The sequence below is a fragment of the Callorhinchus milii genome, unplaced genomic scaffold, assembly GCF_018977255.1.
Source record: "Callorhinchus milii isolate IMCB2004 unplaced genomic scaffold, IMCB_Cmil_1.0 Scaffold10, whole genome shotgun sequence".
Lineage (NCBI taxonomy): Eukaryota > Metazoa > Chordata > Chondrichthyes > Chimaeriformes > Callorhinchidae > Callorhinchus > Callorhinchus milii.
Window position 1 is genome coordinate 22366819 of NW_024704751.1, and position 27057 is coordinate 22393875.

General features: G+C 43.6%; 1 protein-coding gene across 2 annotated transcripts; it reads right to left on the minus strand.

Annotated features, from left to right (window-relative positions):
• Positions 1–6811: 6811 nt before the first annotated feature.
• Positions 6812–19218, minus strand: akirin1 (akirin 1; the record flags this gene model as incomplete). Of its 2 annotated transcripts, none has more annotated exon segments than XM_042338492.1 (4): positions 6812–7620; positions 14590–14661; positions 18614–18748; positions 19075–19218. In XM_042338492.1, coding segments are annotated over 4 exon segments (353 nt in total), but the record flags the coding sequence as incomplete, so codon positions are not given.
• Between the last annotated feature and the right edge of the window lie 7839 nt (positions 19219–27057).

Here is a 27057-nt window from a genome sequence, read left to right on the forward strand (position 1 = left end):
CCTCCCACTTCTTCTTTGAACCTCTTCCTCTGCCCACAGTACAGAGACTGCATTTGAGTAAGTCTCAAACGACATGCTCTCTATCTGTGACCAGGGCTCCCTCTGCCTCCTTGTCCTCCTGGACTTCTCCGCAGCGTTCGACACAGTCAATCACGCCATCCTCCTCCACCGCCTTTTGTCTGTCATCCACCTCAGTGGGACTGCACTCGCCTGGTTCGAGTCCTACCTCACAAACCGCCAGCAGTACATCTGCACCAACAGTTTCTCCTCCCGCTCTCACCCGGTCACCTGTGGGGTACCCCAAGGATCCATCCTTGGCCCCCTCCTCTTTCTGATCTGCATGCTCCCTCTTGGGGATGTCATCCGCAGACATATGATTCCACATGTACGCGGACGACAACCAACTCTATTTTTCCTGCCTGTCAGACCTCAGAAGCTGGATGAGCGCAAATTTCCTTCAGCTGAATGTTGACAAGACTGAGCCAAAGCTCACGTCAACATCTAAAATCATAAGGTTGTTACATCCTCCACCTACCCAACCACCCCCTAAAACTCTCCGAACCCATACGCAACCTAGGCGTCAGGTTTGACCCCCAATTATCATTCCTCCCCCTCACCAGCACCACATTCTTCCACCCCCGACGCATCACCCGTCTCCGCCAATACCTCACTCCAAAAGCCTCTGAAACCTTTTGAGAAGGTCACTTACACAGTGGATAAGAGAGAGACTATGGATGTTGTCTATATAGACTTTCAGAAGGCAATTAATAAGGTACCTCACAAGAGGTTATTAGCAAAAATAAAAGCACATGGAATTGGAGGTAACCTTGTGACATGCTTGGTAATTGGTTGGAAGGCAGGAAACAGAGATAAAGGGAACATTTTCTAATTGGCTATATATATAAGTGACTTTAATGAAGACTTTAATGAAGGAATAGCATTTTATTTCCAAATTTGCGGAAAACACAAAGTTAGGAGGCACAGTAACTTATGTAGATGGGAGCAGGAAGTTACCAAAGGGATTTAGACAGATTAAGTGAGTGGGCAAAACTGTGGCAGATGGAGTTCAATGTGGGGAAGTGCAAGGTCATCCATTATGAATACAAAAAGACAACGCAAAATATTTAAAGTTACATACTTTATAAAAACAAATTAATGCTTGCGACAGGTTAGTAAAGTTCACTGATCATTATTGTGGCTTTGATGTCAGAATCAGCTTGTTAACGTACGTTAAACTATTATGATAGTAGTAAATCCCTCTTTCCTCGAATCTAGTTGCAAGTCCATTCTCTCTTCTCCAATATAACCCCAAAAATCTTATTCTGTATACCTTTTTGGTCACACACAACAGTCTGTTCAATGTGTTTTTGGAAACATCAGCTGCAAACCAAGGACAAACTTTATCAAAATTTCAACAGCTTGTTTCAAAACAAGTCTTCGTCCCAAGATGATTTTGAAGAAAATTCAAATATCTCACCCCGTCCTTTGCTTTCAAGTAGCTGCAGCTTTGCTGAAGTAAAACAAGTCCATGAATCTCCACGATTTTTCTTTGGTCAACCCTTTGGTCAACTCTAGCATTCCAGAATTTGGGGATTCTGCTTACAGTAAAGAGATTTGATATGGTAGTGTCACGGACACCTTGTTTTTATTAATGCTGTATGTCGTTCTGATGATATTTGCTGTAGATTGCTCTCCTGATTGGCTCCCGTCAGCACCTCCTCACCTCACACACTCAACCTTGCTAAGCCAGTACGGAATCTTGGGGTCTTGTTTAACCCTCAACTATCCTTTCTACCCCACACCTGCGCCATGACCCTCTCTGCCTTCCCCACCTCCACGTCGCCAGACTCTGCCACTGTCTCACACCGCAGGCCCCAGAAACCCTCATACACACCTTCATTACATCGAGGCTCGACTATGCAAACTCACTGCTGGCCGGTCTCCCCAACTCCTCCCTCCATAGGCTCCACAGATCATCCAGAACTCTGCAGCCCGTGTCCTCTCCCACATTGGGCTCCGTGACCCTTTCACCCTAATCCTCACCCGACTCCACTGGCTTCCTATCACACAGAGGATACGGTTCAAGATCCTGGTCCTCACTTTCAAAGCCCTCCATGGTCTTGCTCACCCCTACCTCTCCAACCTCCTAACCCTCTAACATCCTGCTCGCTCCCTCCGCTCAGCGGGCTCACGTCCCCCAAATTTGGGTTAAGCTGCCAGTTTATAGGTTTGGTGTCATGGTTTTTCTATTTCTTACGTCAGACCGTTTATTGTATTATCGGGCAGTGTAAGTGAGGCCTAGGGTTGTAAGAACGTTGAGTTTTCTCAAAAGTGCATCTCAAATCTCTGTTAAATTCAAGGAGGGAGAGACATAAACAGGTTGCTGCAGACATCAGCTGTCTGGTACTGCGAAGGATGCTGTTTGAAGCATCCCATTGTTGCGCTAAGGCATTGGGATTACCTGTTGTCGTTAATTCTCACAGCGAAGTTTCACAGAGGGAATTTGCACATCACAGAGAAGAATCTACACAGAGACCACCTAGTACACCGTGCCATTTACATTAAGGGGTGAGAACCATCGCAATAGCTACAGACTAACGGTTATAAAACGTTATAAGGGAGGTTACAACAACAACAACAACAAGATTCCACTTATAAAGCGCCTTTCACGTCAGGAGGACGTCCCAAGGCGCTGCACAGTTGGGTCATGACCCGAGCAGGGGGGAAATGGTCAGGGTGAGGGGAGGGAAGGGAGGGAGAGAGGAGGGGGGAAATGGTCAGGGTGAGGGGAGGGAAGGGAGGGAGCGAGGAGGGGGAAATGGTCAGGGTGAGGGGAGGGAAGGGAGGGAGCGAGGAGGGGAAGAGAGTCGAGAGGGGAGCTGAAGGCACGGTCAAAGAGAAAGGTTTTGAGACCGGCCTTGAAGGAGGAAAGGGAAGAGGCGGCGAAGGCACTGGGGGATGGAGTTCCAGAGCCTCGGGGCTGAGAGGCTGAAGGCCCGACCACCGATGGTAGGGCGGTTGGGGCGGGGGACGTGGAGCAGACCGGAGCCAGAGGAACGGAGGGTACGGGCAGGTAGGTAGGGGGATAGTAGGTTGGAGAGGTAGGAGGGAGCAAGGCCGTGAATGGCCTTGTAGGTGAGGATGAGGATCTTGAAATCAATCCTCTGGGGGATGGGGAGCCAGTGGAGGCGAGCGAGGGTGGGAGTGATGTGGTCCCGAAGCCTGGTGCGGGACAGTACACGAGCTGCAGAGTTCTGAATGACCTGCAGCTTGTGGAGGGAGGTGGCGGGAAGGCCGGCGAGGAGAGAGTTCCCATAGTCCAGCCTTGAGGTGACAAAGGCGTGAACCAGGGTTTCAGCAGCGTGAGGGGTGAGGTAATGCCGTAGTCTGGCGATGTTCCGGAGGTGATGGAAGGCGGTGCCAGTTGTGGTGCGGATGTGAGGGAGAAAGGACAGCTCAGGGTCGAACAAAACGCCGAGGTTCCTGACTGGCTTTGAGAGGTGGAGAGTGCAGCCTTGGATGCTGATGGTGTCAGCGCCTGAGGTGCGGAGGCGCTGACGTGAGCCAATCAGGAGGGCCTCGGTTTTTCGCACGTTGAGCTGAAGAAAGTTGTCTCTCGTCCAGGACTCGATGTCGGACAGGCAGCTGTCAGGACATCGGTGGTCGTGGAGTTGAGAGTAGAGGAGGAAAGGTAGAGTTGGGTGTCATCCGCATACATGTGGAAGTTAACTCCATGTCTGCGGATGATGTCACCACAGGGGGAGCATATAGAGGGTGAAGAGGAGGGGACCAAGGACAGAGCCCTGAGGGACACCACATGAGACAGTGCGGGGGGTGGAGGAGAAGCCATTCGTCGAGACAAAGTGAAGACGGTGAGAAAGGTACGACCTAAACCATTCAAGGACAGTGCCTTGAAGGTTGAGGTGGGAGGACAAGCGGTGGAGTAGGATAGCGTGGTCGACCGTATCGAATGCTGCCGATAGGTCGAGGAAGACGAGGAGACAGAGGGAGCCCTGGTCACAGATGGTCAGGATATCATTGGTGACCTTGACCAGGGCAGTTTCTGTGCTATGGGCAGCACGGAATGGGTGGAAAGGAAAGAGCGCAGTTGGGAGGCGACAACTCTTTCCAAGACCTTGGAGAGAAAGGGGAGGTTGGAGATGGGCCGGTAGCTTGATAGCTGCGACGCATCAAGGGAGGGTTTTTTCAGGGTGGGCGTGATGATGGCAGTTTTTAATGGAATGGGGACAGAGCCAGAGGAGAGGGACAGGTTGAAGATGTCAGTGATATGTGGGGCAAGAAAGTGGAGCTGGGAGATAAGGAGTGGAGTGGGGATAATAATATAATAATAATAATAATATTAATATTAATATTATTATGTCAGTGATATGTGGGGCAAGAAAGTGGAGCTGGGAGATAAGGAGTGGAGTGGGGATGGGGTCAAGGGAGCAGGTGGTTGGTTTTAGGGATAGGATGAGTTCGGTGACAGAGGGTGGGGAAACGGGTACGAAGGTGTGTAGGGGAGGATGGGTAGGAGTCGGAGTGTGGGAGGGAAGGGGTGGGTGGTGGGTGGAAGTTGGAGGGGAAGTGACCGCGGAGCGGATTCCCTTGATCTTGGATTCAAGGAAATCCAGCATCTCCTCGCAGTGAAGGTTGGAGGAGATGACCTGCGCGGGGTGGCGGGGGGGACGGAGGAGTCGGGTTGTGGTGGAAAACAGTAGCCTGGGGTTGTTCTTCGCCTCCAGGATTATCCTGGAGTAGAAGGACGACTTGGCCGAGGCTAGAGTGGAGCGGTAAATTTTGAGGAGGTCCACCCAGATTTGTCGGTGGACCGTTAGGCCAGATTTGACACAGGTGCGTTCAGCGGCCCACACCTGGCTTTTCCGTGAGCGGAGGGTTAACAAGGGTTAATATGGAGATTTAATAGAGGTTCACAGTTATGAGTTATGATAGACTAGATAGGATGAAACTATTTCCACTGGCAGGTAGGCCGATAACTAGGGAACATAGATTCAATATAATTGGGAAAAGAATCAGAGGGTTATGAGAATTTTTACACAGAGTTGTTATGGTCTGAAATGCATGGCCTGAAAGGCTGGTGGAAACAGATTCACTAACAACTTTCAAAAGGGAATTAGATAATAATCCTTGCATTTGATATAGAATAAAGTGAATTGACTGTATATTTTGGGGGGAAACATGGCAGCGTCCCACAAACAATTGTGGAGTGAGTGACCAAAACATTATTATTTTTCCAGATAGGTACTTGAAGAGGAAACATTTGCAAGGATATGGGGATCGAACGGGGGAATGGGACTGATTGGGTGGCTCTTCCAAAGATGGGGCGAACGGCCTCCTGTGTTATAATATTCTACAATTCAATGATGATGTAAACCAGACTTATTATCAGGTGTTTACTGTTTAGGCAGCAATCCACTTCAACACCACATACACACAGATTCATGAATGTGCAAAACAAAACTTTATATTGAAAAAATAAAGGACTGCACTATAAGCAATATTCAAGTGCCTCTTGAATATAGTAACAAGGCACTCAAGATGCAACCTGAATAAATCCATATTTAATATTCTGCTCCATTTTTTTGAGTGTCAAGGTTCACAAAAAATATTTCAGTTATTCAATTATTCTGACTGATTGTACAGATCAGTGGTGCACAATTTGTGAGTGAACCTTAAAAGTGGAATGTCAAAAAATGGGAGCACACATCGCTCACATTAGTTCTTTCATGTCATGGTGGTGCAGGACATCTGATCACCTTGTACATATATATTCTGTATACATGTGAAAGTTAACACACGTATGTGTTTGTGATGATATCGTTGAGAGAACATGTAAATAAGGAAAAGCTGGGTCTTGGGTACACCGCAGGTGAGCGGTGGGGTGGGAGATAAAAATGTTTGCAGACACAAATTGATTGGGTTTGGTGAAGTTGGACTCGAACCACGTGAATGCGATCCCACTGAGGTGGATGAGGGAGGCAGTGGAAGAGCATGGCATAATCACCTTGGAGAGATCCAGGAGGACAAAGAGGCAGAGGGAGCCCTGGTCACAGAGAGATATCATTTGTGAATTTGATGAGCACTGTCACTGTGATGTGGGCTGGAGGAGCTTGAGTACGGAGTGGAGGGAAAGGTGTGAGTGAAATTGATTTGCAAGTGTATTCCAAAACTAAGCCACAGTACACAAAACAATGAAGTGAGGTCAAAGTCTAAAGTGACTTCTACTTCTGCTACTCTTGGTTTGTCTTCATGGTTCCTGCTACTTGATTTCAAGTTTTAAATTTTAAAAATCCAGGTTTTAACAGATAATCATAATCTTTGCATTTGATACAATGCTTTACCATTTTGAGACGTCTTAAAGCACTTCACCGAATATATTGTGAAGTGAATTGACTGTATATTTTGTGGGCAAAATACAGCAGGCAACTGCACACAGCAGCGTCCCACACAGTCGTGGATTGAGTTACCAAATTATTATTATTATTTGAAAGGTAATCTCCAGAAAAACAATCCACCAATCGACTAATAACTGGGTTCCTACTTACTGCTGGGTACACAGATGTGTGGAGTAACTTGCCTAAGGTTTTGCCCTGTCCGGGAATCAAACCCAGGTTCTCTCGTATGCAAGGCACTCCATTCAAAATGAAGCCAATAAACCAATTTCACACTTTCTTTCCATACCTCCCAAAATCAGAAACTCGATTGAAATTTGCATCATTTAATAATGAATTTCAATGAAACAAATGACACTCAATAAAAGGATTAAAAAAAAGACAAAGTGGATACAATCCATGAACAATACTTTTAATACACAGAACACTCCAGTAACAAGAAAAATTCCCCTGACAGCCAAGGGATATATTAATTGCTTTGTAGAGATTACCTTTTGTTGTCACCTGTTTTCTACAATTACAGGATAAATCAAACCACACAGACGAACATGAAATGTCACCAATGTTTGTGATGGTAATTAATTCAGGTTTTCTACAACTACCCACCAATACTTTTTTTTAAAAACTGTAGCATTCCATTTTGTATTGCATCAAATACTTTGGAATCATATTCTAATCAGGTGTCAACGTGCTCAGTATTTGAATAACACAGTACTTTTAAAAACTTCACACTTGAGTTTCAATCAAACATTTTCTGATCTTGCTTTCATTGGTACCCTCAATTAGAAACATGCTAAATATTTTAACCTAACAAAAAATGCATTATCATTACAATATACTGCTAAAACTCAATTCACATTTTTGCAAACTTTAGTCATAGGAAAATAATTTACAATACTTCCTTTCCTCCATTTTTACCTTTCTCTATCCCAAGTTTTCAAGTCATTACAGTATGTACAGGAGAAGTTTGGGAATACAAACTACTTCATCAGACTGAGCCATCTCACATGGTAGTGGCTCAAGTCAACTGGCGTGTAATCCCCTTTACTGGCAGGAATGCAGATACTGATTGCCCTTTTTGCAAGTTCTTACCCAACATCAAAATTTCTTGGCCAGTTTTCCAGCAGCAGGAGGGAAACTTGACATGCTTCTTATGTATCACATCAGATTTTTCCTCAGTCAATGGAATCCTTTTTCCTCTTACCTTCTATGAAAACAAATGACAAGATGTAGACAAGGCAATGTGGTATTCAATGGAAGGTATTGTTCTTAGCCACTGATTTTATGAAACACCTTCCTGTAATTGAGGTTTGTGAAACAAAGATCCTGCAAATATTGTGGAATAAGAACTTATTTTTTTAAAATCAAATTCATAGCTGCTGGCTGAAAACATCAATTCATTTCAGGAACATTGAACAAATTATAAAATGCATAATACTGCAGATGCTGGAAATCTATACTAATAAAGATGAAATGTATGTCTGTGTATCTGTCTAAGGTACATGATTTATACCTCATCAGAAAGATTGTGCAATGGAGTAGTGTCATGGGCATTTTTTTTTCCGGGGATCTCCTATCGTGACTTAAACAAGCTCATCACACAAGTATGGACTACAACAAGGAGTCCTCCCACTGGAGTCCTCCCACTGGAGTCCTTCCAAAAGGATATGTGTACAAATATGTGAACAAGGGATGCTAATGAGTTCAATAGCACATTTTCTTATTCTTAAGGATAAAGATGCCTAAGAAGCGAAGATCAACCCTTTCAAAGACAAATATAAATGCCAGACGAAAAAGAGAAGGCCGGCTAAATGAAATTGGTTGCAAGGGTAGCTGCAACGGGTACAGCTAGTCTGAAATAAAAACAGAAGTTGCTCAACACTCAACAGGTCAGGCAGCACCTATGGAGAAAGGAAAGTGAGTTAACGTTTCAGGTCAATGACCTTTCGTCAGAACAAATTGCTACTCCTACCAACAGAAGAAATAGAACTTTAGATAAATATCAAAGGATTCCGCACGATTCCAGAAACATTTTAAAATAAAGGCGAAGTGTCCCTTAGTAACTAACCCAGCGGGGTTTGCTGTGAAAGATATTTTTAAAACATCACAATTGGATAAAGCCTGTCAAGAGCCTTCAATTTTGTGACCAATAGTATTTGGAATCAATTTGTGACCATTGTTACAAATACAAATTTACACTTATTTAGTGCTTCTCAAGCCAGGAAGACATCCCAATTTTTGTATCTATTAACAAATTTGATAGGTCTCCTTTAAAACTGTTCTCTACCTCCAAGCACTAGTAGGGGCCAGATTTTCAGGCATTTACTTTGATTGGTACTGGATACTGCATTCTATCACACCGCACAAAGATCCTAATGAAATCCATAATGGTCAATACACATAATGGTCACTTTCTCAGGATGAGAATCAGCCTGAAATCAGTCAACCAAAGTGTTAATAGAATATCCTATCAATCATTGTTTTCAAAATTGGACATGATACATTAAATTCCCAGCAGGCCAGGAGACGCACTTTTCTAGGATTTAAAATTACAGTACTTGCAAAGTACACTTTGACTTTGTCAGAGCAATTGTCTTCAGTTTCGTTTCAGTGTAATACACAGACTTCTATTTCTTATTACCAAAAGTTAATAAAATAAAAACACCTAAACAGCCCTATTTTTGCCATTTAAATTGCAAATCACCTTTTTACAAAACAAGACAAGAATTTCTCTGTGGGGAAACATTTCCTTAAGGATGTAAACTATTTTAAATTGCATATGTAAATTATATTGTGAAGTTGTAGAAAAAAGTAAATTCTTTCTTCACGTACAAAAATGAACAACAATGGATTCACCATATATGGATCACAAAAATGTGAAAATGTTCATTTAGTGATGGTATACCAGAAAATATACATTAAGAATTGTATTTTGAATCTCTATGTTCTAAACACTAGCAAGGCCAACTTTTAAATACAAACAAAAACATGTTTTGCTCTTGAGAACAAATTTCCTTAATATTGACCATAGACATTTTCTTTTTATTCCAGCTGCTTGAAATCTGATGTTGTGAAATGTGAAATTACATTTCAGATTCTGGCAGCAAGCACTCTTTTGTCCCAAGCAGTGGGCCCACAAAGCTTGTAATAAGGCCACTCCATATTTATTAACAGAAGTCAAATAAAATCACAAATAGGTTAACAAAAATCTTAAATACAAATACACAAATACACAAAGGTTACAATGTAAAACTCCAAACAGACACAATTCCCATCCATCCCCCTATTTAGATTAAGTATTGAAACCAAAACAGGATATAATGGCCATATCTAGTTTTTGTCAATTTTTATTTTTCTACTAAGCTTAACATTAATCAGGGCAAGAACTGCACAAAGAGCAAAACAAAAGTTGCACTTTTTGGTTAGGTATGCTTCAAACAAAACAAAAACACATTCACTGGAATTCATCCTTCAAACTGCTGAATAAACCCATTTATTCCAGCAAGGACAAAATTATCTTAAACACTGAGTTACTTAATGCAATTATTCACCCTTCAACACCTTGTAACCTGACAGAAGAGAACTCTTACGAGTATTTGGACATAGGTGATCAGTATAAACAACTAAATTTGGAATACAATATCTCATTCAGTATTCATTTGAAGTCCTCCAGATTGACCCATATTTTTACAACCAAAACTGGATTCTAAAACCAAGTTCATGATAAACGAGTTCCCAGTTTTGAAATTTTGCTCGCTATTGTACAAAGGCAGGCTAAAACCATGCAACAGAGATTTGAAGTATTCTAATTTATAAAGACCATCTGCATAACAAATCGCAGATAAAATCAAATAATCTACTGGTATGTTTGCATGTGCCAATTAAACATGAACATGAGGCGGGAATAAACAAATCGTTACACATTTACACAAGCTGTAAAGAACGGCTAATTTTTTTAAAAAAATGCAATTTGGATAATTAGTTTAACAATGATACTAGCCAATTTGTGGATTTTTGTGTTCAGACAAACAGTACAAATCAACATTCATCAATCAATTTGAAATTCAAATTAGTAAATAGAAACCCTACATGTACACAATTCAAGTGTATAAACATGTGACTCATCGAACCACAAAAAAGTATAATCTTGGCCTAGGCTGATTCAACTGCAGATCTTTGCTCTATCTCTGCCTCCAATTTACACCAAAACCCCAATGATGGATTGGATATTCATCTTTACTGTCAAGTTACAGTGTTAGACATTCACTGCACTGATAAGTAAAGAAACACTCCACTGAATAAAAAAATAAAATCTATTCTACAAGAAATGGAGGTTTCTGCAGTGTTATTGTAGTGCATTTCATCTTCCAGATCAATACAGAGAAACTGTAATTTCTATTTCAATAAGGTTCAAAATTGAGACTAATCACTTGTGACAGAACTTTAATCCTTTAAAAAGGTTTGCACAGTAACAATCCCATATTCAGTGCCACTTCTTAAAGGCAGGATTAACACAGATGTTTCTTGGTATTCAGTTTCTTGAACTGGAAACATAAATGGCAGATTATTCTCACAGTAGCAGAGTTAGCAGTGGAAAGTAGACAAATCTTTGTACTGATAGCACATTGACTGGCAAAGTCAGAATTTTTTTTGTTTTGTTTTTAATAAGAGGTAAGGTGGGCCAGCGGTGAAGAGTTAAAATCCCTCAAGTAGAAGGTGGGTAAAACATGGCACCAAAATTAGTTCTCATAAGTACAGCAGCTGACTTGAGGCGAAAGCCATTCCATAACAAAATGCTTCAGGACACATCTGTAAAATGAAAGACAATTACATTGCATAGCACGACTAGAAAGATGATACATAAGGGTATATACTTAGCAAAATATTTGTCATCCAGTTTCAAAAAATGTTTGTGAGTTTATTTAGTTCAAAGGGGAAGATTACTGCAAATTAATATTAAACAGTTAAGATAATCTGTAAACTCTAACTTTCCAATTTTAAAACAGTGTCAGCTTGGATCAGACTCGCTTCAGAGTCTGAGGTCTGTGAGTTCTACATGTTACAGTATATTCAGTGAACCGCTTTGAGACGTCTCAAAGACGTGATAAGGTGCTGTATCAAATGCAAGGATTATTATTATTTTTATTATTATTCAAGCCCCACAACAGGACTTTAAGCTCACAGGATCAACTGACACTCTGGGCTGAGGGAGCACTGGAAGTTGGAAGTGATGTCCTTTGAATGAAATGGTAATCCAAGGACCCATTCGCCAGTTCGGGTGGACTTTAAAGATCCTATGGCACGATTCAAATAGAGAACAGTTTCTCACGGTGTCCTGGCCAACAATCCTCTCACATAAATTTGGTCAATCACTTCATGGCTGTTTGTGGGACATTACTGTTGTGTTTTCCAATAAGGCAGTCACTGCATTTTACAGTATATCCCTTGAAGTGCTTTGGGATGTCTCCTTGACATGATAGGCACTATATCAATGTAAGGGGGGGGGGTGGGGGGTGGGGCTATAAATTACCATTCAAGGACAAAGGTTTGTCACTTGTTTTGTAAAATAATACATTAAGAAAACAATTACAACATGTAAAATTGGACTTAAGGCAATATTCAAATATATAAAATAAGCTTGTGATAACACCAAGAAGCTCCTGATCATCTGGGCCAATAGAAAAGTACGGAAATAATTGTCCAAAATTGTGGGGAGATTTGAAAATTGCGGGGAATTGATCGGTGCTATTGTGCCTACATTTTTCATTTTATTAATAAAAACTAAACATGAGGAAATAACACGTATTAAATGGTTGCAAAAAAAATATTAACTGCTTCTTTAACAAAAACTGGGTAGCCTTTTTCTTTAGGAGGTGGGCAGGGAATGGGAGAGCCACCGGCGAGACTACAGGAGTTCACCACCTCCTGCCTCTCAGGGCATGATACTGCACACAGACACAAATAGCCAGAGAGAGAGACACACACACTCAGACACACGCAGAAACACACAGAGACATACACTCACAGACGCAGAGACACACATATTCTCAGAGAGAAAGATGCTCATAGACACAAAGAGACATACACATACAGACACACACACACATTCACACAGAGACACTCATACACACACACACTCACACATACAGACACACTCACAAAGAGAGGAGAAACATTAACACAGACATTCACAGAGACAATAACAAGTTGCACTTATACAGCGCCTTCCATGCAACGTAGCATGTCAGAGCGCTTAAACAGTGGCGGGGGCAAACCATAAACACAGTCGAGAAAGAAGGTTTTCAGGCGGGACTTGAAAAAGAGGACAGAGGAGGCAAGGCAGAGGGATTGTGGAAGAGTGTTCCACAGCTTCAGGACGTAGTAGCTGAAAGTGCAACCTCCAATGCGAGGGTGCGAGAGACAAGTAGGAGATCGGTGCCAGTTGAGCGGAGGCACCGGGTGGTGGAATGGGGAGTGAGGGGGTCAGAGAGGTAGGGAGGTGCCAAGGAGTGAATGGAGACACACACTCACAAACACATAGAGAGACACACTCACATAGACACGCTCACAAACACAGAGACACACACATTCACGCAGACACTCACAAACACAGAGACTCACAAACACATAGCAAAAGACACATTCAGAAATACTCCCAAACCACAGAGAGAGACACACACACAAATACACATAGAGAGACACAAACTCACATACAGACACTCACAGCAGCGGGACCTGAGTGGAGAGATGCCCATTTGCCGCTTGGGCCGCCCACAGTTGCGTCGGGTAAACAGACCAAGAGGTGGGGCCTGAAACTACATTTATAGCGGGTTTGTAGAGGAGGGACCTGTTTGTAGTGGATTCCAGGGCAGAAATTGCACTTTTCTATTGACCTGCAGCTAATCCCTCAGTAACACTGGAACTCGAGCCCTTCCTCAACAAATTACAAGAATTCTCAGCAAGTACAATTAATTTATGAAATTGATTTTAAATCAAAACAGCTATTAAATTGCATCTTTTGAGTCTGAAAAAACATACCCGCAGTTAAAGCTCATTTAATTTTTAACAGGTTCGAAGGGAACTGGAAAGTATACCTGATTTGTTAACCATTTAACTCATTTACAATAAATTTAAATCCTTAAATCCGTTAAATCCGTTCATTACTATGATAAGCAATTTCATTTAACATTTTATTTAGTACATTCTAAGGGATTATATCACGTTCCTAAATAAGACCAGTTAAAAGAAACCCATTCTTTTCTCCTTGCCGTTTAGAACGCCCCTCCCCCCAATCCTTGTACCAATTAAATAAAATATAAAGACCACTGAGAAGAAAGACGCCCAAAACACAATAAGCTCATTCTGTACTCAATACTTTTATCACCCACCAATTACTTTTTGAGGGGCTTCCTGTGGAAACCCATCACTATGTTTAATAGACTCCAAAACAAAAAACTGAATGTTTCACAGTCTGGGCTTCCATTTGTCTGATATGGAATTTTTACTGAGGGATCAACCTGCTTACCTTATCCTGGAGTTTAGGATCAGTTTGGCACTAGCCAATACTCAGAAACCTCAAAGTGTGTACTAGGCACAATAATAATAATTCTTGCATTTGATATAGTGGATTGTTGAGACATCTCAAAAGCGCTTCACAGAATATACTGTAAAGTGGAGTGACTGTGTGGGCAAAAAGTGGCAGCCAATTGCGCAATATATGAGTTTAACCAGCTAAAATAAAGTAAAAACATTCTGACGCTTGCAAGCTTTCTGCTACTTGTCTAGCGAGGCCCACCTCTGAGCGACCAGGATTAACAGACTGAGTGGAAACAATCTGCTCCTGCAACTCCCACTCCAAACATTTATCTTCCCCCACTTCAGGATGAGAGTCACTAGTTGGTCATTAATTATGAATTATTTATTTGGTAATAATTACTCCTAAACCTCAAAGGTGATGAAAAACAAAAATATTCATAATCTCCCACCCCCTCAAATCTCAAATGTAGTCTACGTTTCTCCAGGCAGTGTAAACCTCTGTTGTTGTCACCCTCTTTAAAAGTTACACGTCAATATTAACTTTCAACCTTGATCTAATACTGTTCATACCCAGAAAATATATGCATTTTAAATAATGACACTAAAATCTGAACCAAGTTGAAAGAGAGAATATACATACAGCTGGCAGGTCTCTCTCCATATCGTCTCATAATCTGGTCGTGCGTGAATTTCACAAAAGCATCATACTGTTCTGAAAAACAAACAGCACAAAATCCTGCATGAAAGGATAGAAAATTCACCGTTTCAATTAAACATTCTGAGATTTATTTTAACGTGGTGTCCCAAATCTATTTAGCTATTCAAAGTAGAAATTGTGAAATCTGTAAAAAAATATTCTTCTGTGGACTCAATGTACTCAATTATTACAATGGAATATTAAATATTTGTTTCAATTAGCTGAAAATTAGTTTGTTCTAAACTATAGGATGCAGTCTTTTCTTCTGAAGATTTTCTAAACTAAGGCAATATCAAATATCTAACCTATTATTCCAATTTAGGGTGACAGCCACATCTGAATACAATATCTGGAATAGTAAAGGTACTCTCCACATAAATTATCCATTGGCACTCCATCCCAGAGCACTCACCCCCTTCAAGACCCATCTCAAGACTTTCCGTTTTGACCGTGCCTTTGGTCATTTTCCCTCCTCCAACCCCTTGTCCTCCAACTCTCTCAGATCCCAACCCGGGTGCAAGGAACATTCTCCTGACGTCCTGCCTCTCCACACCCAGCTACCTCACACATCAGCCCTGTTGCTGGCAACTTGCCTCCCTTCAGGTGGTGAAACCCTCCTAAAAAAAACAATTCCTGGAAAATTGCTAAACTCTTGAGGGCAGTTAAATAAGCTTCAGCAGAGATACCAACACAAGGCCATTACCAAACAGCAAGTTCATTCTGAGGTTGATCAACATCATCTTCAGCAGTAGTAAGAGATGAGACAAGATGAGAAAGAAGTGTGATTATAATGGAGTTTTACTGAAGTACTATCAAGAAAACATGGGGTAAAATTGCAAAACACAAGAAAGGGAAGAGACAAACAGAGGTAACAGAAGGACTGCTGTGTTGATCCTGGTCTGGGGCACTGCATCTTAATTCCCTGCCTTTCACTTTTCACTTTAATTGTTCTTTATTTTAATCTTATATAATTCACTTTTACATTTGTACACTCTGTTTTAACTTTCATCTTGTAAGGCATTCCATATTCTAGCAACACTATCAACCTCGTCAACTCTTTCTATGGGTACGGTACCATGGTGTAAAGATGATTCAACTGCAGTTAATCAAGCGTTGTTGCTTCATACGTTGATAACCTGTCTCACATCTTATAGTTACCTTTCTATTCTATGCATTTTCTTAACAATTCTAGCTGAGCATTGGGAGCTTTCACAAAAGAAACCTACTACCAAAGTATGTACACGTTTGCGTTCCATAACAGAAAATATGGATGTGCCCCAAACTTCAATGCATTTTTGCAAAATGGGGCCTTAATCATTACTTTCATCCTTTTTTTAAATATATTTGTCCAAATCTGCAGGGTGGAGCCAGTTCAGCTCCAAGGAGCTGCGCTTACCTCCCCCACAAGGAGCCCGCTCTTAACCCCCCACCACCCCACAAGGAGCCCGCGCTTACCTCCCCCACAGGAGCCTGCGCTTACCTCCCCCACAGGAGCCTGCGCTTACCTCCCCCACAGGAGCCTGCGCTTACCTCCCCCACAAGGAGCCCGCGCTTACCGCCCCACCCCCACAAGGAGCCCGCGCTTACCTCCCCCACAGGAGCCTGCGCTTACCTCCCCCACAAGGAGCTCGCGCTTACCTCCCCCACAAGGAGCCCGCTCTTAACCCCCCACCACCCCACAAGGAGCCCGCGCTTACCTCCCCCACAGGAGCCTGCGCTTACCTCCCCCACAGGAGCCTGCGCTTACCTCCCCCACAGGAGCCTGCGCTTACCTCCCCCACAAGGAGCCCGCGCTTACCGCCCCACCCCCACAAGGAGCCCGCGCTTACCTCCCCCACAGGAGCCTGCGCTTACCTCCCCCACAAGGAGCTCGCGCTTACCTCCCCCACAAGGAGCCCGCGCTTACCCTCCCCCCAAGGAGCCGCGCTTACCCCCCCCACAAGGAACCCGCGCTTACCCCCCGACAAGGAGCCCGCGCTTACCCCACCCCACAAGGAGCCCGCGCTTACCCCACCCACAAGGAGCCCGCGCTTACCCCACCCCACAAGGAGCCCGTGCTTACCCCCCCCACAAGGAGCCCGTGCTTACCCCCCCCACAAGGAGCCCGTGCTTACGCCCCCCACAAGGAGCCGCGCTTACCTCCCCCACAAGGAGAGTGACTAGTTGGTCGTTTGTGTGGGAGGTAAGCTCGGCCTCCGTGTTGAGGTGGTGTGAAAAAATATCTTTCTCCCCCCACCCACCCCCGGCTGCCTTGGAGTCATCTGAACTCCTATCCTTCTGGGCGTCCTCCCGCACTGGCCTATCCTGCTCGATCACCCTTCTCCACAGCTCCCTCTCCTCCACTCTCGATTCCTCGGCTCCCCTCTCTTCCCGAACCATCTCCTACTCACGCAAATCACCTTGGTGCACCAGCCACCTCCGCTCCCTTAAAACCCAGGCACGTTCCGCTAAGCGCACCTGACTTAAGTCAAACCAAACTGTTCACCGGCAGATCTGACTGGACCATATCAAATCCTACCGCTCCGCCCTCGCCTCCGCTAAATCGTCGTTCTACCCAAGACAATGTTGGAGGCTAAGGACAACTCCAGGCTCCTCTTCTCCATCATGAATTGGCTCCTCCGCCCACCCTCTCATGCCTCGCCTATCCTAACCTCAAATGTCAACTGCGAGGCAATGCCAACCTCAGGCACTGACAGCATCACCATCCATGTTTGCAAACTCCAACTTGCCAAGCCAGTCCGGAACCTTGGGGTCTTGTTTGACCCTCAACTATCCTTTCTGCCCCACATCTGCGCCATGACCCGCTCCTCCTTCCCCACCTCCACAATGTCACCCGACTCTACCACTGTCTCATACCTCAGGCTGCCGAGACCCTCATACACACCTTCATTACATCCAGGCTTGACTATGCAAACTCACTGCTTGTCGGCCTCTACAACTCCTCCCTCCACAGGCTGCAGATCATCCAGAACTCTGCAGCCTGTGTCCTCTCCCACACTGGGCTCCATGGCCCTATCACCCCCATCCTCACCCGACTCCACTGGCTTCCCATCACAGAGGTTCAAGATCCTGGTCCTCACCTTCAAAGCCCTCCACGGTCTTGCTCCCCCCGACCTCATCTACTTCCCAACCCCCTACCACCCCATTCGCTCAGCGGGCTCCGGCCTGCTTCACGTCCCCCACCTCGCTCGCCCCATCCTCTAGAACTCCATCCCGCAGTCCCTCCGTCTCGCCCCCTTCCTCGCCACCTTCAAGACCCACCTCAAGACCCTCCCTTTCAACCGTATTTTGGATCTCCTTGCTTCCCCCCCTGCCCTCCGCCCTCCCCTATCCCGACCCTCAGCTTGGGGCCATAACTCTGATTGTCCAGCACCTTGCGACTTCCTCCCGACGTGAAATGCGCTGTACAAATGTAATTTTGTTGTTGTTGTTGCTTGACATCCGACATGCATGGGTTTGAGCCACACTAGGTGGATGTCAGGTACCAGGATCTCCCTACGAGCTTCCGGTGGGCAGCACAGCTCAGCATAATATGCATGAGCATTGCCACCAACTTCCTGCCCACAGCTCGGGCACACGTCCCTTTCCATTGAGAGATAGTTCCATCAGTTGGAGGTGCAGAGACAACAACAATTTGCAAATATCCTTCATACTGGGTAGCATCATGAAGAGCTCAACACAAGGTGAGGGGAGAAGAGAAAACCACAGACCTTAAAGCCAATAAGGTCAAACCTCCTTTTTGAATTATTGAGACAATGGTTCCTCAGATCTGCCAGGAATAGCATACAATTCACATCATCACAGGCCTTTCATGTCGAGAGGATATGAAAGTGCTGGACAGTGCCAGCTGGGCGTCTGAGCTGAGAGGAGTTGCTAGTGGGTGGGGTGGGGGAAGATAACCAAAATGAAGAGGTTCGACAAAGAACAAAATGTTGTCAATGCAAGCAACAATTTTGGATTGATTTACCGGCAAGTTTTGTGTTTAGAACTTGTTCATATTCTTCTCGCAATTTGCTTTCATGATCTTTAAGCAGACGCTCACAGATTATTCCAACCTGACGTAATGTGAACAAAGGTTGATCCTTCTTAGATGACGATGTTCCTGCCAATTTAAAAAAAAGACATCTTGAAATCTACAAATACAAACACTGTCCCACCCACACAGGAATACAGTTCCACTAAAACACAAACTTAAGTGAATATTTCCATTGCCTTAATGCAAGTACAGTCCAGGGAAACCTCATTATAACATGGATGGCTGTGTCCAGTGTCTCAGTAACTTTGCTATAAATGAAGGTCAAGAAAAATGACCAATTTCCAGGTGGTCAGGACGCATTCTGGCCACTTTGTGCATTCATAGCTGATACACTTTTAAACAAAACTAAAATATTCAAAATGTTTCAGAGCAGACCAGAATTTCTGACTCACCTGGTGAGCTGGGTGTATTTAGTAGCAAACTGCTAGATGGTCCTTCAGCACAACTGTTTGAGTCACTTTGGTGAAAACTTCCTTCTAACTGCCTCCTCCATTGGAAACGGTTATACTCCTGCTTGATGTTCTGAAATATCTGTTCTGTAATTTTAAAATAAATGCCAGTTAAGTACAATCAAAGAAAGATAAACCTAAAATAAACATCCGCTCCCTCTCACTCGCATCCGCGCTCTTGCTCACACCCCCGCTCTCTCACTCGCACCTGCTCTCTTTCTCTCGCAGCCAAGTGTGTCTCTCTCTCGGTGTCTGTGAGTGTGTCTTTGTCTAAGTGTGTGTTTCTCTGTCTGATAGTGTGTCTGTCTCTCTCTGAGTATGTGAGTGTTTGTGTCTCTCTCTGTGTCTATGAGTGTGTGTGTCTCTGTGTCTGTGAGTGTGTGTGTATCTGTCTCTCTCTCTCTCTCTCTCTGCATTTGAGCGTGTGCGTGCCTGTGTCTGTGAGTGTGTGTGTCTGTGAGCGTGTTTGTGTCTCTCAAGTGTCTGTGAGTGTCTCTTTCTCTGTGTCTGTGAGTGTGTGTGTCACTGTGTGTCTAAGCGTGCGTGTTTCTCATCTCTTTTTGTGTATGTGTGTGTTCTGTGAGTGCCTGTCTGTGTGTCTGAGCATGTGTGTCTCTTATCTCTGTGTGTCTGTGAGTGTGTCCGTGAGCGTCTTGCACCGTGTGTCGGAGTGTGTGTGTCCCTCATCTCTCTTTGTGTGTCTGTATATGTGTCTCGCTGTGTACTTCTGTGTGTCTGCGAGTGCGTGTGTGTCTCATTGTATCTGTGAGCGTGTGTGTCTCTCTCTCTGTGTCTTTTGAGTGTGTGTGTCTCTTTCTGTGTCTGAGTGTCTTTGTCTAAATCTCGGTGTCTGAGTGTGTGCATCCCTCTCTGTGATTGTGAGTGTGTGTGCCTGTCTCTCTCGGATGTGAATGTGTCTCTCTGTGTGTTTTGAGAGTGTGTGAGTTTATGCCTCTCAGTGTCTGTGAATGTGCAAATCTCTCTGTCTGTGAATGTGTGTGTGTGTGTCTCTCTGTCTGTGAGTGTGTGTGTCTCTCTGAGTATGTGTCTCTGTGTGTGTGTGTCTGTGTATGTCTCAATCAAGATTGATTAAATTAAGATGACATAACCAGAGACAGAGCACCTGCTACGGTCATAAAAGGTGCTGTTATGTTTCAATTGGCAAATGCCAAAAAAAGCGAGCAATGCGTTATAAGTACAGAGCTGAGTAGGACTCATCCTACTTGTGGACTTAATTTCCAGGAACCATTTCATGCTATTACTGTTTGCTGTGCACAACTGGCTGGCATGATTTGCCCACAAATATATTATTCTGTATATTCGATATATTCTGTGAAGCGCTTTGAGATGTCTAAAAGATGTGAAAAGCGCAATATCTAAATGCAAGGATTATGACTTATTATTTGATGCCACTGATTTTCTCTTATTTGCGTTCAAATTTGAGACAATTGTGATCCGATATCAGTAGGATTTAACTTTTATTATTTTTATTGCAGATTTTTATTATTAACTCAAAGCCCTTTAAGCATTAAGTAGAGTCAGCCAGTCTTTCCAGGTGATTCTTTGCAATGAAGAATTATAGTAAACAAGATTAGGATTCTAAATTAGTATTGAGGACGGAACTGATGATAAATTTCTAGCTATCTCTTATAAGCATGAACAATTAAATAATTAAACCAAAGGGCTACCTACTTAAAGAATAAGTTTAAAAAGACTATCAGACACCACTTTGCATAAGTCATCTATCTTCTTCTATCTTATATATATCTCATCTATACTAATAAAACAATGTCCGTCTGCACTTCAAAAAGGATCTCAATAACTGATTAAAGTAGAGACATGATATATACCCCATCAGAGAGGTCTTGCAGCTGGGAGTGAGATGAGCATATTTGTTTTTGGTTATCTCCTATCGTTTATGAGTTATTTCAGTTTTGCGTTTTTTACTGCAGTGACCACCAAGTCAAAGTGGCGCAATAGCATCGTGTGTCACAGAGCACCTACGTATGTATGCACATACTGCAGTTACACCTGGTGGCCGTGGTAGTTGACTGTGTCACTTGGCATCCTGCGTCACAGAGCATGCACGTAGCCAAATAGTGGGAACAAAATAAAGAACACAGATGAAGCTAAGCCACAGCAACAACAAAACTAAATTTTCAAAGGGCCTTTCATGTCAGGAGGACGTCCAAGTCATTATAAATTGTACATTTATATTGATCATTATAAAGATGCCTAAGCGAAAAACAAACTTTCAAGGATAAGTAAAAAGCCTAGACGAAAGAAAGAAGCCCATTAATGAAACTGAAGAACAAAGTCCTCCCACAGGAGTCCTCCTAGATGAATATAGGTAAAGATGAAATTCCTGTCTGTGCATCTGTCTGTCAATCTACATTCTACTCAGAGCGCTTAAATTTATCATATGGTTAGTATCACATATATGACTTATGTAGTTATGTACAAGACATATTTTACATGACTAGCATAATAATTACAGTACACAAGTACTGTAGTGGCTGGTGATATTAAGGCAAAGTTTCTGTGCCATTTTTAATTCTACATATTAAAGCTATGGCAGTGCATTTTCTAACAGTACTGTACCTCATGTGCAGAAAACATGTACTGGCACACTGGCAATGATGGGTACAACCAAACAGAACTGTTTTATTAGAACTCTTACAAAGATCGTTTCATATAGAGTAGGGCGGTCCAACCTTTTGGCTACTGAAGGCCAGCTCTGTTTGAAAAACACAAAACATTGTCCTCGCTTTCCCTCACTCTTCCATCCATTCTCTCACTCGCTTTTTCTCTCTCCCACTCATGCTCTTTTCCCACTCGTGCTCATTTCTCCCGATCAATCACTTTTCCCTCTCTCACCCCAATCCCTGTGTTTCTCTCCCCCTCCTCCATTTCTCTCTATTCCCCCTCTCCCTCAATCACTATCTTCCCCCCTTCTCTCTCTCTTCCCTCCTCTCTCAACCACTCTCACTGCCCCTTCTCTCTCTCTCTCAACCAGCCATGCGGCTCATGTCTTCCCATTTGGTAGCTTCCCGGGATTCCAATTAGCCAACTCACGTTTAATTCACAATTAAAAGCAAGTTCAAGCACACAAGTAGTTTACTCAGCCCATTGTATCTGTGCCAGTGCGCAGCTGATTGAGAAAGAGAGCGGGTCATCCAGCTGGTGCCCTGAAGTTTTTCTCTTTCCTCTCTCGCCCCCCTCCCCCCACCACTGCCATGCGCAATGACTTTGATGTTACACCCCCGGGAGGGAGAGCATTAGGTGCACATGTGTGGTCTTTCATTGGAGGTAGACACAGGAAACAAAATTATGCGGTTGTTAATATGAGTAGTCCATTTAAAATTAAGTGGATTTAATAGGAAATTTAAGGGGACTTGAGCAGATGTACACTTAGCCGATTACACAATTTATACAGATAAGAACATAACAATTTGCTGGCAAAAGAAGACCAAGGTCCATCTAGGTCGCCTACCACCATCCTGGCAGTCGTTTGATATGCCGTGTCCCAAACTATACACAGTATCACAAGATATAATTTGTTCTTCAAACAAATGACATTTTCTGCTTCCACTGTCTCCCTAGTGAGCCTGTTCCACGAGTTTACTAAGATCAGACTTATAAAGGGAGGTTTATACTGTGAGATCTTTAATGTCCAGGTTAATGTGAACAGGCAAACAGGACTTCTCATTTGAAGGACAGCACCTCCAACAATGCAACACACCAGCAGCACCACATTGAATTACAAGCTTAGACCAGGGGAGTTCCAACTGGCACCCGTGGGCAGCATCTGGTCCGCCTTCTCCCTCCCTGTTGAACTGTCCTCTCATGGCAGTGGCTGTAGCCGGTGTTTGGGAGGCCATGGTTGATAAGGGAACCGCTTGCCTTCCCCAGCTTTAGAGGGATACTCTGAAAAACTGTAGCAACGAGCAGCATTATTTCCATCCCGGCAGCAAATGCGCTGTAGTCTGTCAGGCAGCCCTTCCTGAGCTGAGGTGAAGCCAAGCAGGTCTTCATCTCCAATATAAAGGTGGGCGAAGCATTAAGCAACAGCGATCACAATGCAGTCACATTTGACATCACAAGATATACAAACCCAAACAAAACTGCCGAATTTCAAGAGTTTGTACGCTTGAGAACTCTAGTTGGGAGTGGGCCTGGCAGGCTTAAATATGGCAATGGCAGTGCAGAACTTATAGAGTTCCTTCAAGGAGGTGATTATGAAGGCGATGGAACAATGTGTACCCATGCAAAGCGAAAGTAGTAAGCTTAAATGCCATCCATGGTCTTGCCCCCTCCTACCTCTCTAACTCCCTACCAACCTGCCCGCTCCCTCTGTTCCGCGGACTCCGGTCTGCTCCATGTCTCCCGTCCGACCCGCCCTACCATTGACACCTGACTGTTCAGCGCTTTGGGACATCCTCCCGACATGAGAGGCACTCTATAAATGTAATTTTGTTGTTGTTGTTGTGAAGGCACTCCTGCCTGGTTGGACGGAGCTACAAAGCAAATCATAAAGAGGAAAAAAAGGCATTTAAGGCCATGAAGGAAGATGGCACAGAATTAAGTTGGATTCAATACCAGAAGACATGCCAGGACTGCAAAAAGGCATCAGAATAGCAAAGAAAAACGTTGAATTGAACATGGCAAGAGATGTGAAGAATAATACCAAAAAAGTGTTTTTCAGTTACATTAAGATAAAGAGTAAGAAAAACAAGAAATGGAATAGGGCCACAGGAGAACATGACAAATAATACTGCACAGGCTGCAATAGTGCTAAATACATTTTTGCATCAGTCTTTACCAAGGAAGAGACAGGTAACCTATTTGATACGGAAAGAGAACTCAAGGATGTCACAGGGGAAAGTTGCGACATTCATATCACTACCAGCATGGTTGCCGAACAGTTGGGCAAATTGTAAGGTAAATAAATCTCAGGGGCCAGATAAATTGCATCCAAGAATCCTTGGTGGAGTCCTGTAGCTCAGTGGTTAGAGCATTCGCTTTGCAAGTGAGAGACCTGAGTTCAATTCCAGGCAGAGGGTGAAACCTTGGGCCAAGTTTCCTTACTCCACACAGAGCCTAATAATAATCCCTCAAAAAAAAAACAATAAATTGGTCATTTTCAATCTACGACTGTTTGTGGGACATTGCTGTGCGCAATTGGCTGCCGCGTTTGCCCACAAATATACAGTCAATTCACTTTACAGTGTGTTCTGTGAAGCGCTTTGGGACGTCCTCCCGACGTGAAAAGCGCTATATCAAATGCAAGGATTATTATCATTATTATTATTAAGGAACTAAGGGAGGAAGTCGCAGAAACGCTAGCATAAATCTTTCAAAAAACCACTGAATACTGGAGAGGGTACTGGGAGAGTGGAGAAAGGCAGATGTTACTATTTTTAAGAAAGGTAACAAAAATGACCCAGGAAACTACAGACCAGTAATTTTGACATCCATTGTAAGTAAAATTATGGAGAATCTTATCAAGGATAAAATCATGGAGCATCTGGTCAGAAATAAAATGATAAATGATAGCCAAGATAAAGGGGAGGTCTTGCCAATCTAATTTACTGGTTTTCTTTGATGGTGTGACAAGGGAGCATGATAAGGGTAAGGCTGTGGATGTTGTATATCTGATTTCAGTAAGGCCTTTGATACAGTTCCTCTTGAGAGGCTGGCACTGAAAGTAAAAAAAACGGGAATCAGTGGAAGTCTATTACAATGGATACGCAATTGGTTGACTGGAAGAACTCAGAGGGTGGTGGCACAGGGAATGTCATCAGACTAGGAAAATGTTACCAGTGGAGTTCCACAAGGGTCGGTTTTGCAACCACTATTGTTTAATATTTTTATAAATGATCTGGAACTAGGATGACAACAACAAGATTCCATTTATAGAGCGCCTTTCACGTCGGGAGGATGTCCCAAGGCGCTTACAGTTGGGTCAGGACCCGAGCAAGGGGGAAATGGTCAGGGTGAGGGGAGGGAAGGGAGGGAGCGAGGAGGGGGTAGAGAATCAAGAGGGGAGCTGAAGGCACGGTCAAAGAGAAAGGTCTTGAGACCGGCCTTGAAGGAGGAAAGGGAGGAGGCGGCAAAAGCACTGGGGATAGAGTTCCAGAGCCTCGGGGCTGAGAGGCTGAAGGCCACCGATGGTAGGGCGGTTGGGGCGGAGGATGTGGAGCAGACCGGAGCCAGAGGAACAGAGGGTACGGGCAGGTAAGTAGGGGGATAGTAAGTCGGAGAGGTAGGAGGGAGCGAGGCCGTGAATGTCCTTGTAGGTGAGGATGAGGATCTTGAATTCGATCCTCTGGGGGATGGGGAGCCAGTGGAGGCGAACGAGGGTGAGGGTGAGGGCGGGAGTGATGTGGGCGCGGTGTCTGGTGCGGGACAGTACACGAGCTGCAGAGTTCTGGATGACCTGCAGTGTGGAGGGAGGGCCGGGAAGGCCGACGAGGAGAGAGTTCCCATAGTCCAGCCTTGAGGTGATAAAGGCGTGGACCAGAGTTTCAGCCGCGTGAGGGGTGAGGTAGTGCCGTAGTCTGGCGATAGTGTTAAGGTGCTTGAATACACAATCTCATGTTTTCCCTCAGCTAAACAAAAAAGCCTTTTTTATCAATTTCACAGTCAACATACATTTTGAGGCTATTTGAAAATCTTCAGTCAATTATATGATGTCCACACCTGTACCTCACTGATTAATGTTACTCGGTCCTCTGACTGGCCATTGAAGTTTATTAAAGGATACAAAGCCAATTCCACTTTCAGAACAAGATACTTAGAACGGAACACACCTTTAAACAAAGCTTTTAGATTCTAAAACTGAAACACTGGAACCCCTCTGCAATTTAACTCACTTTCTTTAAATGGCTCCCAATAGAAATACTGCAATCAGAGCAAATGTTATGCCCTTGCCATTTTCCAACGAAAGGAAGGAACTATGTCACTAGCTTCATTGGGGTGACATCTTCAAATATTCCCTTCAACGCACAACACAACTCTTCTTTCTGGTTGTTTCCAATTTTCAGTTTCTGATTTATTCATAGCTATCAGCGTTCATTGTTTCTTGCCTAACGTATGCTGCAATTCTAAATTGTATTATTGGATGAATTTATATTGTTGAAACACTGGGTTTTCACTCGAGCAAGAATTTCATTCCTAAAAGATGAAAAGTACACAGAATCATAGAATCATATAGCACGAAGAAGGCCATTTGGCCCATCATGGCTGTGCTGATTCTTTGAAAAGAGCTTCCAAATCAACCCCACTCCCCCATTCTCTCACTATTGCCCTGCAAAGTTATCCTCCCCAATTAATTATCTACTTCTCTCTTATAAGTTGTTATCGAATAGGCTTCCAACACCCTTTCAGGGAATGCATTCCAGATCTGAACAACTCGCTGTTGAAACAAAATTACCTCACCTCCCCTGTTTTTTCCAACAACAATTTTAAATCGGTATCTTACCATTTGTTAAACATGTATGTAAAAGCTTTTAAAAAAAAGTTTGATCTTCCCCGATATCTTGATCAGTAAAGTCATTGCTTGTGCAAATTTGAACCATACATATCCCAAGATCAGTTTTTACTCCCTATTTATATTGAGGAAGAAACAGAGGCTCTGCGAATGGCCTGAGAAACCATTAGCTCAGGAGCAGAAAAGATTCCCATTCTCGATTGCTACTGACAATTGCTGAAATGTCCACGTATGGACATTGGTGAGGACAGGATCATGCTTGGCTACGATTCACTCCTCCACTCCTAATCGAGTATAAGATTGTCACTGGCTATGCTCACTGAGGAAAAATGGCTACTTGGATAAGATATCGGATGGCTAGCGCCAAGGATCAGTTAGCTTATTTAGAAGAGATAGCAAGAAATATTCCTAAAACAGATTTCGGGAAAGCAAAA